A 14760-nucleotide genomic window follows, 5' to 3' on the forward strand; every position below is an offset into this window, starting at 1 on the left:
GGGGTGCAGGGGGCTAGAGGAGATGTGTGCGCTGGAGGCACAACGATTGATGGGCCATCTACACTATTACACGTGACAACCGCTCCCTCTATCCTACACACACGCGAGCACAAACAAACAAACACTAATCGTGCCATGAGTTTAATAAATGTAATCCTAATGAAAAAGACTTTATTTCTATTTCACAAATGCAATATTTTTATATAACGTCGGAGAGATTGAATATTAACGCTGTAAAAGCTTGACTGTACACAGGGATTTTTATCTTTGGGGAAGGTTTTCTTTTCTGGGCCCAAAATGCAAAAATTTTAATTAATTTGTTTTCAAGGTCTTGATTTTAAAGTACAGTGATACCTCGGTTCTCGAACGCCTTGAATCGTATTCGGAAAATTTTGTCTTGGAATTCGAACAAATATTTGGAACTCGAACATTCCTTGAGCCGAATGGCGTTCATTGGCCCATTCATTCACTCCTGCCATAAAGTTTGGTACAGGTACAGTAAATGAAACACAATTTACTGTACTGTACAGTACATTTTTGTTTTTTTTTTTTTTGTTTTTGTTTTAATAAATACACTTTTATTTCTTATTTCTTGTTGAGACTCATGTTTTCTCCATATTATATACAAATTATAAATAGGCATTTTCTGGGCTTGGAACGAATTAATCCAGTTTCCTTGGGTTTCAGGTTCTCGAACAATTTGGTTCTCGACCGTTCCCGGAACGAATTAATCACTGTATCAATAAATAATGTCAGAAGTGTGTGTGTGTGTGTGTGTAAGAGAGAGAGTTCAAATTATATAACTCGAAAGAAGAAACCTTTACAAAGTTAAGTCGAGCTTCGACAGCCTTTGTTTTTTGCTTTTTGCTTTGTTTTGTGTTGTTTCTATCTAAGAAGTTTCGTGAGCGAGACATAAAAACAAGGAGAATTATCGGGACGAGAAACAGCAGGGCGGTGCGGCGGTAGGCAACCGCGACTGCTGCAACATCACCGCAAACGACGGCCTCCACGCGACACATCATTGCTATCACACCAAAACCGTAACAGCAATTTAAACTAAAAAAAAGACTCCAAAAAAAACACACTAAAAATCTTTTGTGGTCACAAAGGATAGGAGAAGGGTTTCCTTGCCATTTTCTCGTCTTGTCCACCAGAAGACAGTTGGTGGTGATGATGGTGATGGTGGCGGTGTTGGGGGAGAACTGGGAGGGCGAGTCGGCGCACACGGTAATTCTTGTAAAGCGTTAAAGGACAACGACGTGAAGAACGATGCAGAACACAGGGTTGTGCTCTCATGCACGCGCGCGACCAGGAGGGTGGCAGGGCGGGTCGCAAGAAGACCTTGGACAGGCGCGGCCAAGAGAAAGCTTCAATAATAAGCAAAAAAAAAAACCTCCGCCGCGAGAGGCACCGGCTGAAGGTGTCGCGTTCATCAGATAAGCAGTGCTTGGCGACAGTTAAGCCCTTAAAACGCTTCCAAACGACTCGGGCGATCGGCAGTCACGCGCCTCTGTTTACCGCCGGCCACGCGCCGCAGTCGGGCGACCTGCACGCGCTCTGGACGCTCGCAAACGCGTGTACTACATCCGCTCGTCCCGCTCGGATGCCGGTTTTTAATTTGGCGGGCGGAGTCCACAAAGTAAGACGAGAGAGAGAGAAAAAGAAAAGAAAAAAAAAGAGGAGGAGGATTCGAAAGGAGGACGAGGGTTGGGGAAGTAGTGGAAGAAGAAGGAGGGAGAGGGAGGGAGCGAGCAAAGATGGACGACAACAAACTTGCAAGCACAAGACGGCAACAAGAAGTTGAGGGGCGTCCTCACTGATAGAAACGCGACGATCGTCTGCTAGGCTGTCGTCTTGCGGGGCTTCATGCACGGCCTTCCATCACCGCGCGCGTGCCGCTTATGCTAGCGCCGCTTCCACGCGCTCCTGTGGCTTCCGACGGCGCGAGGACCAGTCAACACGCATCTCTACTGCTTCAGCGCTCAATCCACCAGCACCAGCCTGAAATGAAGTTCTTGATGACGGATAATCTTACGTGGTCACTGCCAAGTACGCACGGGGCGAGCGTTGGAGAGCAAGGGAGGGAGGGCACAGCAGAAGACAGCACAGAGGAGGGAGAGAGAAAAAAAGAGAGGATGAAAGAATCCGTACAAGGTTTGAAGAAAGAGATTGTGCCGGTAGCGCCAGTACCGGTGGCTTGATTTAAAGTCGCGAGTTGGCTAGAATTTCCTCTTCATCATCTGGACTCCCTGCTGAGGTGGTGTATTTAAACTTTGGTGCGGCGCGAGGCAAAATGACATCCAGTCTTATGATCACGGGGACCGGCCGTCTAGTCGCTCGGACGGTTGCAGGTGAGTGGTCAGTTTTGACATTGTCCTCTTTTTTTTTTTCTTTTAGAAAACTTATTTATCTCGACATTTTACATTGAAATATTTGTTATTTATATTTCATACTTTTGATGCAATTAGACAAATTTAAGCCATACCATTTTGACAAAGACCAAATACTTCATCTCATTTTCTATAGAGAGACCGTGCATCGGCATAAGCGTTTTCACAAATACTTTCTTCTGTTTTTTTTTTTCTTTTTTTAGTATATGGGATAGTTTTTTCCCTTTTCGTAAAACCAAATTCATTTTGAAGCCAGTTTCAATTTTTTTCTCGATTTGAAATAAACATCTTTTAATATATAGCCAAACGGTTAAAAGAAAATGCGAGCAAACAATTAACGTAGTTTGCCACGTGTACAAAAATATTTGTATATATTAACTTTTTTATGTATTTACTTGTATACGTATTATTTATGTATATAAGTATATATGTATATACGTATTTAATTTAAACTTTAGATGTGATTTTACCCGTTATGTAAAGGGTAAGCTGTTAGATTGATTGACTCGTAAAATGTTTAAAGTTTGTTCCTCAAGCTCAGAATATCAACTGTTATTTTTTGTGATTTACTTTGTGTACGTAGGTGTAAGAAGTGTTTGGGAGAAAGTATCAAATATTAACAGTGAAAAGCACGAGGTCCTAACTATCCTGATTTTTTGAAACTCTCTATTGTTTCATATCCCTGAGACAGTTTACACCGGAAAAAATAAATAAACACAAAGCGTCTGTTAAAAAATGTTGGCTAAAAAATAATGTAGCGCATATTTCATTTTCCTGAAAAATTTAGCTGCTCGTATATCAACAATCTAGTGATGCATTATATATATATATAATGAGACATTCCTGTAACATTCTTACAATACTAAATAGCATTTTCCTCCTCCTGGGAATTAGTAGCAATTATTCTAAAAATGAAATATTTTTTTTTAAGAAAGAAAAGCTGAAAAATGTTATTTGAATAAAACTACAGTTTTACTCTTTTTTCACATTTAACAATCATCATTTTTCTCAATTGTTAGTAAATAAATAAGAAATTAATTTCAAAATATTCAGCTGCTTCAAGGCCGTGAACTAGAGAAATAATGTAATATTAGGGCATTGGGTGGGACAGTCTTACCAACCCCACAGTATGTCAACTGCGGTTTCTGTCAGTCAGCTATACATTAACAGCAGCAAGTTGCAACTGTGCATCTTGTTTAGAAATGTTGGCTGCATAATACAATAGTAAGTAACCTTTAAATAAATTAGTGTTTGAAAGTAAAATCATATAAGCAAAAATAAAAAAAGGATATATAACCAAACTGGAAAGGAAATCCATTCATGGTTTCAGTGTTTCTGATTGTGAAGACAACCAATTTTCAAAATATATTTAAAAAAAAAATAAATTGGAGAATAGGAATCACATTTCTACAACACTTCGTTAAGAATCCATGATTTGTAAGTTCTATGCAATACTTTTAGGAATTGCAAGTTGTAGGTGAGACTCTAAGACTTCCGAGCTGTGGGAAGCGATCGCGCCGTCGTGCGATTCTCTCGTACCTGACAATTTTCGCGACTTTTGTCTGATTCCGTCATAGACCCCACATAAAACCTTTTTTTTATAATGCAACCCTTGTTTGGAACGAACAAAGTGCAACATCAGACGACAGGGGGACTCTCGAGGTGTCCAACCGAACCGATTCATGTCGAACTCTGTGTCAGACTTGATATCAAGCGAATTCCAACATTCTTTAGACCCAGTGCCAACCCGCCTTCTTGAGTGCCTGGACGTTTTGCTTCCTGCAATCACGAATATTGTTAATGTCAGTTTGTCAACAGGTCATTTCCCATCTTTATTTACAAATACCCTGGCGAGACTACTTCTACAAACGTCCAGGCTTGACGTCAACGTGTTAAACAACTGTCACCTAGTTTCCAGCTTATCTTTTCTCTTCAATGGTGACAGTAATTAGACACAACTCTGGTCTTGTTTAAAAGCGCATCACCTCACCCCTCAGACATTTGGATGTTTCCACAGTACTGAAACAATTCTCATCGATGTAACCACCGACATAACATCTATTCTCGACAGTGATGATGTTTTTCTGCCTTTGCTCTGCTAAACCTGTCTCCTGCATCCAACAATCTATGATCCTTCAAGGGCAAAACACCATTTACGGAATTTCTGGATCCGTGTGGTTCAACTGTTCTAAAGAAACAAACGTAGAAACCTTCTTGAAAGCTCGCTCCTATGCGATTTGGATGAATTGCAGTTTTAGCTCCCACCTCATACATTCGGTGTTTCTCGGTATCTCTCGTCTGACCACGAAAAATGTGCTGACAAGAACGAAAGTCCGGCTTAAACGGTTTTATCTTATTAAAAACAATTTTAGTTAAAATTGTTCGAAAATTATTTAAAATTAAACAGATTTTTTGTTTTAGTTTACAGATAAATAGGCAATTTTCAATTTTATTTTATATATAAAGGAATAAAAACCTAAAGAACAAGATATCATCTGAACAGCTCTTTGATCGGCAGCAGTGTGTCCACCAACTGGCGAGGCCTCTTTCCCTATTTATTTATTTTTAAATATACACATTGGTTTTTTTTCAAACATTATTTCTTGCCGTCTTGTATTCTCTGTGCTCCCCTTGACATGGCTGCCTCATTCTATTTCGCATTGCTGCTGCTGCTTTTCCTTCCGCAATCTTGTGATGTACGTTTGTCTGACATCAGTATCCATTTCCTCAACCTCCCACCTTGCCCCCAAACAGGATGGACAACTCCTACGCGCTGAACAGCCCCGAAGGTTCCCCAGAGGACGTGTGGCGCCACGGGGGTAGTCCGACCAGCGGCGGTCATCGTGACTTGGAACTATCCAACGTTCCCTGGGGCAGGAAGTGGAGCGGAGTCGCCTCTCTGTGGAACCGACGCGGCCATGAGCGGTCTGGCCTTCCCACCGCTGGAGTTCGACTCCCTGCCCAGCGCCCTGTCGCTGTCCTGTCCTCCGTCTTACAGGTGAGTTACGATGACGTGTCTCATCGATGTGTTGTCAACAGATGTATGGATATGTTTCATGGACATTTTGTTTTATGTTGCATTGACATTTTGTCACATGTTTTATTAACATGTCGTCAATGCTTTATTGGCGTTCTGTTCATGTCCACCAAGCTGCTCAGTGTTGTTGTATTTGAGAATTCTGTAGAAGTCTGTATGCGCGGTCATGTTTCTGAAATGTTGACACATTAGGTGTTGCTGAAGAATTGTTGTATGAGAAATATTTCTACAACTCCATTATTTCTGTTCCAGTAATGCAGTGATGCCCTTTTTCTATAGCACGTTGTTGTATAATAGACAATGTTGCTGTTGTCAAACCATTTTTTTCTTTATCCCTGATATAAATATCATCATGATCATCCCGACCGTAATGACAGAACCTTAGAACTTTGTCTAGCAAGATTTTGTCAGCGAGTCAATACAGCTCCTACTTTGCAGGATCTTTAAAAAATAACCCACAAAACACACCCCCGACCCCAAAAAATACCTGTCCATAGAATGGGTTAGTCTTTTGAACCCTCAAAAATTGTGTGCAACAAGAACAAACAATATTAATATCAAAACCTTTTGTTGTACATTGCACTGTAAATATAAATCGGTAATTATGATTTGTTGCAAATAATCTTGGTTATCGCAAATGCTGTTAATCTAATTTGTTTATTTACTTACTTTCCTTACTTTTATTTACTTACTTTTAACTTAGCTTAATTCCATTCCCTCGAAATAGCTACAATATGAAGAACAGATACAGGAATTCTACATATGCAGATACAATGATCTTAAGGATCTGAATAAATACATTCCTGCAAAATGTAACAGATTTTATAATTCATTTAGACAGTCACAGATTCGGCTTAAACGCTGAGACATACACAACCAATGCACAGAGAGATAGAGAGCAGAACAAAAAAGAAAGAAAATTAAAAGTATAATGATAAGTAAGAAAAATATTTTACCTTAAAAAACCATGCACTAAAATATAAAAATAAAGATATATTAAAACATTAAATCATGTCAGAATTTGATTTCTAGCTGCCCATGGCACCAAAATTCCACCACAAGCAGCAACTGGTACAGATAGACATACACACAATAAAGACAAAGAGAAAAAAAAGGTGTGCTTACAAAATTATATCCGCATTATTTATGAAGTGAAGAATATTTTCCTACCAGAGAAAATGTAAAATAAATGCATGCTCCATGCACACAGAAACACCGGTTCATGCAGACGTTCGCATTTACTGTATCCCGTTTACGCTCACGAGCGCGCACACACACTTGCACGCACTTCTGGAATTTTGCTTACAGATCTCGACTGTTTCAATAACTTTATACTCAATAAATACTTTTCTCATAAAGAACAACAAAAGAGAAACCACAATTTTTATTTTTTGGGGTGTAACAAAGTTGATGCTCTCCAATGCTGCTGACGGTACCACGCGCATAGCAACGTCACTAACCACCCGTTTATCGGCAGTGACTACCATTCTTGTTGGTTAAACCCCATCCTCTACATCTGTTTATATGATGGCTAAATTGTTTACCCATTCACATATTTATCAGTAATTACTAGCAATGTTAATTGTGACCCAGAGCTTAAATTCTGAGCAATAATGATGTGGGGTTGGGGGGAATCCTCTGTGCTCGCTATGATCCCTCAAGAGTTTGACATAAGGATTCATTTTTGAAAAATGTTTGATAAAAACACGCTTTTAGTGTCGATGTTTGTAACTCTAGAGTGTACGAAAAACTTTGTTACATCGTTGCAACATTACAGTATAATTTTCAATCCACTGTTACATTATATAACTACAGTATAATCTGCATTTAAAGTGTTACAACGATGAAAACTCTGCTGCTTCTGTCGTGACTTCGAATCAGACATTATTTTGCCACTGGCATGCCGTGGTTCTCAAAAAGATGACGGTCAAAGCACAGAACATGATTACACAAAAGCAAATGTCCTTGCAAATAAGAAAGAAACAAACAAAACCCTGGCATTCCTAACATACGGTAACATACTATGGCGTTCAAAGATAAAGCCGACTCCAATTTTTTATTGGTATGTCTATTTCGTTTAAAAGATACTAAATCACAAAATATGATCGAAAAATGTTTCGCTCACTAGAAATTTCGAACACTGCATTTTTCACTGAGTTTTTGGAAAGTGATCAAGGTTCTTTTCGCCTGACTTCACAAATGTCACTGGGGTGACGACCTTTAGTGGTGTGAGGAGAAAAAAAATTATATTAACCCACGTGTGATTAAAAAAATGATTAAAATGCAGGATGGGAGAACAGTGTATTAAAACTACAGACATAATAAATAAAGCAACAAGGCGTTTACGTTCACTCTTATGTGAAGCAACTAGATCTTGGTGGTGGTTGTTGTTTCCTGTTTACCTCACAATTATAACTTCTGCTTCTTCTTTTCGGGATTTTTATGACAGCAGACATGCATGAAGGGCTCTTTAGTGGGCATGACACACCAATCGACAATTTCTCGCTCGTTTTAAGAAACAGGTTACGGTGGGACATTCATTGGCAGTTGATAAAAAACCTACTTCAGTACCATTCACTCCTAAATATTGCAAAAGTAACAACAAAAATAAACAAAATAAATAAACCTTATATCTTTGACCAGTAGTATTAAACCCTTTGCATGCCTTGTGTTTAGCATGTCGCTTGATTGGTTGCGGACTATGATGTGCTTCTTGGGGTGGTTGGGTGGAATTAATGTGATATGTTGATAATTATGATAGTAAAAGTAAATTGTGGATTTATTTTCCAGGGATTACCCGCTGTTCAAAGCTGAGAAATCGCCCCACGACATCGCTGATGCCCTGCTGTCGCTGAAGCACGCTGTCGTCCACCCTCAGTTCGGAGGTCCTCTCTCCCCCCTCTCGCCTCCCCCCATGCCGCACCTGGGTCACGGCCATTGCCCACCCGGCCAAGGTTTGTCGCCCTACCCCGCCCTCCCTTCCCCGGGGCCGCACGGGGCGCAGGGTATTTCAGGGCCCTACGGCTCGGCCCACGGCCAGTCCATGCTTCACAACGCCTACAGTGTCGGGGTGGAGTCGGAGTGGGCTCTCAGCTGCCCCACCAGTACGCCCACCAATACCCCGAGTCTTGCCCTAGCCCCGCGGTGCAGGTTCCTCCCTCGCATCCTCCCCCTCCGTCTCACCACCCCGCGCAAGCCAGCATGCCTTTCCCGGCCATGAGCGTCAACGTGTCCATGAGCATGAACGTTGGGGTGCCACCCAACCTCGGTGGGGCCACCTACAACTGCGGCCCACCCCACCCCCAGCAGTGGCCACCACCACCCTTGCAGGCGCCGCCCCCGTCCCCTCCGCCGCCGCTGGGCTCGCAGTACCACCACCACCATCATCATCACCACCAAGTGCCCACCGGCAACCTCCACTCCAACTGGCTGCAGTCGGCGAGCGGCCAGTACCCGGGGTACTCGCCCTCGCAGCTGAGCGGTGGCCAGACCCACCCACACGTCATGCCTTCATACACCTCGGCCTCGTACACCTTCGGCTCGGATTTCCGCTCGCCCATGGCAACCGAGGCGCGGAGCTTCTATTACCACAAACCTGCAAGCGCTGCCTGCACCGGAGCTGTGGACTCCTTCAAGGACTCGACTCGCTACTGCCCGATGCGGCATCCACACCCTCACCTGCACGGCCACAACCACGGGGCGGCCACCGTGGGGCTCAACAAGCGCTCCAAGTTCCTGTCAGACAAGGTGGCCATGGCCGCCGCTGCCGCAGCCGCCGTTTCCGTTTCCGGCGGAGGAGCCTCTGCTGCTGGTATGATGATGGGAGTAGGGGTGGGGGAGGGAGGGACGGTTGGCCATCACGCGCACGGGCATCACCATCATCATCATCACCACCATCACCAGGGGCTTCTGAAGACCAACCTATGCCGTATCTGCGGCAAGACTTACGCCAGGCCCTCCACGCTCAAGACGCACCTGCGCACGCACTCGGGCGAGAAGCCCTACAAGTGCAGCACGTGCAGCAAGTCCTTCTCGCAGGCGGCTAACCTCACGGCGCACATCCGCACTCACTCGGGGGAGAAGCCGTTCCGCTGCCCCGTGTGTGACCGTCGCTTCTCGCAGAGCTCTTCCGTCACCACCCACATGCGCACGCACTCCGGCGACCGGCCCTACCGCTGCCGCCTGTGCAAGAAGGCCTTCTCCGACAGCTCCACACTCACCAAGCATTTACGCATCCACAGCGGCGAGAAACCGTATCAGTGCAAGCTGTGCCTGCTTCGCTTCTCGCAGTCCGGCAACCTCAACCGCCACATGCGGGTGCACGCCAACCAGACCTAGCGTCCTCCACGTCAAGTGACCGCCACGACCTGCACCCGAGCGTGCTCCTTTGGTGTTTTTGCATATCAATGAAACCTCGCCCTCCTTGCCCTTGCAAACAGAACGAAAAAAATTGACAACGGGGCATTTTTTTTGTGTGTGAAAAATTTCTTTCTGATGTTTGGATGGACATTTATTTCATCGGTTCACCCGCTAACATTCCTGACTTTTTCTTTGGAGCAGATGTCCCAGATCATGTCTTCCTGTTCTGTCTTCGACGTCCAGGTCACGGGCACAACAGTGGGATTCATGGAGCCACACGTAAAGCTGATGTGTGTGGGATTGAAAATTAAATTGAAAATTAAATCTTGAAAAAACACACCAGATGAATTTATTAACATCACTCAACATAACCATCTGATGTTTCAAGAAGCGACTGTGTGTGAGAGAGAGAAACGATTGCGACTATTGCTATCTACGTGCGTGCTAGTGAGCCTTCATCCGGTGGTTGGCAAAGGCGCTCTATACATCCTCCTCCTCATCATCATCTCAATCAATCAATCAATCAATCACCATCAATCACTCCATCATCATCATCATCGTCTTCGTCGACACAAATGATGAATGTTCGTATGATTGCGCAACTGAATATTGTGTATTACCATTTTTATAATTGTCGTGTCTAGTCGTCCGATTAAAGAATGAAAATGCTATGCTACCAGAAAGAAGAACAAATAAAGCGCCAACTTCTATTTTACGGAGTCTTTTGTCTTCAACGATGTTTGTACCATGATGCCATTTACGTACTGTGAATTCACAATAACACTGACTGCAGTACGAGTGAGAGAAAACAACCCCACAGATGACCAAATAGAACGACAGAGATAACGTTGACTCTAGTTTCTTAAACTGTAGATAAAAAGATATTTATGACTTGAATGCGAGATGGATAATCTCAGCCAGTAATTTGTTTCTGTTCTGAGAAGGTATCTACACGCCCAGAAAAACGCGTTAGTGTTAAAATTCATTTCTTTCAATATTTAATAATGCAGGTACATGTGTTGAGTGTATATGCATAGCAGAGTCCAGTATCAAGCGCTATCTTTACAGAGGAAGTAGCAGCAGCAGTAGTAGTAGAGTAAGGACGTTTAACGACTTAAAAGAAAGGTGTTATTTCATTGTGAAATCCTGCAACTTTGTATTCACATGCACGAACATTTCCAATACATCTTAATATAGAAATATTTCGCCAACGAGTTATTTTACAAATGAAACTAATTTTTTCCGCAAATATTTTCTGAAAAATCACTTCGCATGACAGTGGCCAACGTTCCGGATTGCGCCAAGCCCAGTAACTCATTCACCCTGATTTTTCCTAATTTTATTTCAAATTTGAGAACAACCATGCTATTTTCCCCTTTGCCCCTGCCTCAAATTGAGAAGCTGACAGCTTTTGTCCACAGTTGAGTCTGAATGGAACTTGGAACTCAAGGAACGACAAAAGATGTATTGGTGCTGTAAGTTCACAGGTCAGCATGCAGTTCAGTTATATGAATCAGTTTCAAATGTCTTAATTAGGTTCCTGTGTGGGGGTGTCTAGACTGGATAAATCTCTGTGCGAAATGGTCTGCAGGAAATGAGATTGCAATAAAGATTTCGAGAAATAAAAAAATAATGCTTCTCGTGTTTGACCTTAACTTACCTGGCTCCTCATCCAAGACAACGGCTGGAACTGGAAGGGCAAGCAGGCGTCGTGTGGTTGGCACCAACCCTCCGATCATTAGATCCCCCCGCGCACGATCAGAGTGAAACCGCAGAATCCACAAGCACCGCGTGCGCACCTGTGGAAATTAACGGCAATGGCGTTTCCACTGTTACCTGGTGACATGGCGCCTGCATCCTCTGTCTCAGCGACCCATTACCCCGCCCATCAGGTCTCACGTTTCCAGCGTCTTCCTGTCCACAAAGGCCCTCGACAAGTCCTTCAGCATGCACGAGCGTGCGACGTGGCGCTGTCCACCTTGCAGTCTGCCTCGAGGTGGGGCCGGGACAATTTGAAGGGAGGGAAGAATCCTACCAGAAGAAATATTTATATGTCCGATATAGTTATATTCAGCTTCGCTGTTACATGACTTTTTTTTTTTTTTTAAAGACAGGTAGTGATTTCTGATTGGTTCGTAATTAATTCTAAGCAGTTTCCGCTTAATTATTTGCAAAACCGCAAGTATAGTAAGCCTGGTGGGAGCGGTGCGCTTGTAATGTTGCCAGAATAGCTAATAATGCACACCAGGCTCGAATAAAAATAAAATAAGAGCAGAGTTTAAATTAAAGAATGTTCGAAACCTCTAGAAATAATAATAAATAATAACAATAATAAAATTATATTCCAGTTTCGCCGTTACTTGACTAAGGTCGGGATATAAACAGAAATTATAAAAATAAATTTCTTTACAGCATTTACCTTTTAATTTATTCTCTTGCCTTTTTCTACTTTTCGTGAAGGAACTTCTGATTTCTTTTTTACTCTTTATCACTTATTCATGATGAAATTTTCTAGAAATCTTTTTGTTCTGTCGATAAAGTACATTCGCTCACCATTTTGAAAAAAGAAGTACAGCCGATCAGCACGCATGGGAATGATGGTCTCCTACAAACTGGATAGAGGTCTTCTGCTACTTCAAACAATGTTTGTCTATCGCCTTATCTATCTCTCCGCCTATATTTGTCTATCTTCAACGCACAGGTTCAGGTTCATGGTTTGTATCCCTTGATGACATAACTGGTTAATCAATTCTAAATTACGGATGTGCTAATTTTCCAAAAAATGTCAAACAATTTTGCTATAATATACAATGCGTGCTATGATTTTTTAAAATTATTTTTTAATAAATCCCGACTTTGGAGAAAAGACATGGATCTTTACGCAGCAACTTTTTAGCTCAAATGAAAAGTGAGTTCTTTACTGTCTACATGCAAGACATTTAATTGCTAAGGCATGAATATGAACTAAATATAAAATTATTTATTGGATTTATTTCTCTATATATCCGGCTCTTGTTTTTTGTTTTCAGTTTGCACGGGCATGATAAGTGTGACCCTCGCCTCGAACCCTCCCCCCAACATGCACGGTTTTTTTTTTTAATGAATGATGTTAAGAATATTCTCAGGATATTAAAGGACATTCTGATAGGGGAACATGAGGTTCTTAAATGATACGTCACCTTTTACTAACACTTACATGCAGGCATTTGTCTTTACCAAGATTAAAGTGTACAAGTGTACAGGCGAAATACAATTGCATTCTGGGCCTTTTCTTTAAGCAAGTTTTTGAAACCTTCTTTGATATCCCAGGCTTTGAAGAAATACTGCCGATCCAATGAAAAATATTAAAATAATTATATAATAAAAAGGAGCAATGGATTTTTTTTTGGTGGGGGGGGGGTTAAGTAATTACTTCTTCATACAAAAATGTTCTCAGTAATTCTCACCTATGTGGATTAAAAAAAATCGAATCTTAGCAAGGGGCTTTTAAATTCTTGAGTTCGTTTCCTAAACTGAAAACAAATCCTCTTAGGTGTTTCTCTTGTTTCACTACTCACTTGTCTTTTCTCCACCACCTTCTGTTGCAGGTACATTGGTACAGTGTTTGCTATTGCCCCACAAAAGCACGACGTCTTGCAAATTATGTTTGCTTTTCGGTGTATTCATGGCCTGCTCTCTTAAATAGTTCTACAGGTACATCTGCAAAATATATTGAAATGAATCAATCAGCGTTGTAAAAGAAAGTACCAGCCAAGTTCTCTCTCTTTCAAACACACACCCCATCGACATCAAAACCGGAAGTGATCCGCCATTGACTTGAGGTGAAGGTCACGCACGTGCATCATTTTCGAAAGTCGTTCTAATGAGAACTCAGACCGGAATGAGCCGATGCCCTACCTTGAAATGGGGGTATCAGTGATACCGGATCACCTGTCCACGTTTGAAACAGGTGTAACCATGTCTAGGAAGTGGAGTACGGGTGGCGGTCAGTCTCACCGCCAGGCTCCAGAGCGCAGGGCGGCAGTTCTTTTTTTCTCTTCTTCTTCTTCTGTTAAGATGGCCGATTGGACTATTGGCCTTCTCGTCATTCAAAACTTCTGTCAGTCGCTATCATCGCTTTCCATACATGCTCGCTCTGACACACGCGCATACACACGCATGCACGCACACAACCATACCCCCAAGGCCCCAACGACACATTCCTTCCAAAATTTGCTATAAAATCTCTCTGATTTCATATTATTTTCATCATGACATTTTCTCGAAGCATTTGATACAGTCGACTGGATTTACACTTCTGAAATCTCCTCTTACCCCAGTCACTTTTATATTCAGCGACTGCAGCAGAAACCCGTCGCCCATAAACACGCCACAGCCTCCCAATCGCCCGTACACGCGCGGGGCCGGTTTTCTGGGGTCATGGGGTCGTGACAGGGGTCGTGTGGGCGGGTGTGAGGTCGCCGCTAACTACACGCGTAATGAGCAACATCAGGCATGCCAGGGGCACTACCGAGCACGGCGCTTCCAATTCCAAGAATTTTTTTTTTCTTCTTTTCTTTCTTGCGTTTTTCATCTTCTGCTCTGGCCACGCACTGCCTGAAATCATCGGCTTTAGGTAATGCCAGGAAAAGAAAACAAAAGAGAACTAAAATTATTTTTAAGCTGAAAATGCTGAGCTCCGAAACTTAAGAAAGAAATACCAGGCCGTTCTTCTCTCCCATCAAAGGATTTTTAGTCACAGCGAAACGTTTGGCAGATTCCTCCAGGGAGGAGAAGGCGTGGAGAACGAGGGAGGAGACAGGAGGTCATCAGATTTTGTTTTGTTCTGAGTGGTGAGCTTTGGGAAGAGAAACCCTCGCAAACATACGGCCACAAGACATGTGGAAGGTGAAAGTGTTTTTCTTTTGTTTTTGTTTAGTTTTATATTTTTGTTTTGTTCTGTTTCGTTTCCCTTTATTTTGTTTTGAATAGGTT

At 42.5% G+C, this 14760-nt stretch overlaps 1 protein-coding gene across 1 annotated transcript; it reads left to right on the top strand.

The window, feature by feature from the left end:
* Positions 1-742: 742 nt before the first annotated feature.
* Positions 743-11136, top strand: LOC112563600 (protein glass-like). The gene is made up of 3 exons (XM_025237715.1): positions 743-2351; positions 5145-5388; positions 8218-11136. The coding sequence occupies exon 3, from the start codon at positions 8629-8631 to the stop codon at positions 9763-9765; it is 1137 nt and encodes a 378-aa protein (XP_025093500.1). The 5' UTR covers positions 743-2351; positions 5145-5388; positions 8218-8628; the 3' UTR covers positions 9766-11136.
* Positions 11137-14760: the final 3624 nt, after the last annotated feature.

This window comes from Pomacea canaliculata, linkage group LG5 (assembly GCF_003073045.1).
Source record: "Pomacea canaliculata isolate SZHN2017 linkage group LG5, ASM307304v1, whole genome shotgun sequence".
Classification (NCBI taxonomy): Eukaryota; Metazoa; Mollusca; class Gastropoda; order Architaenioglossa; family Ampullariidae; genus Pomacea; species Pomacea canaliculata.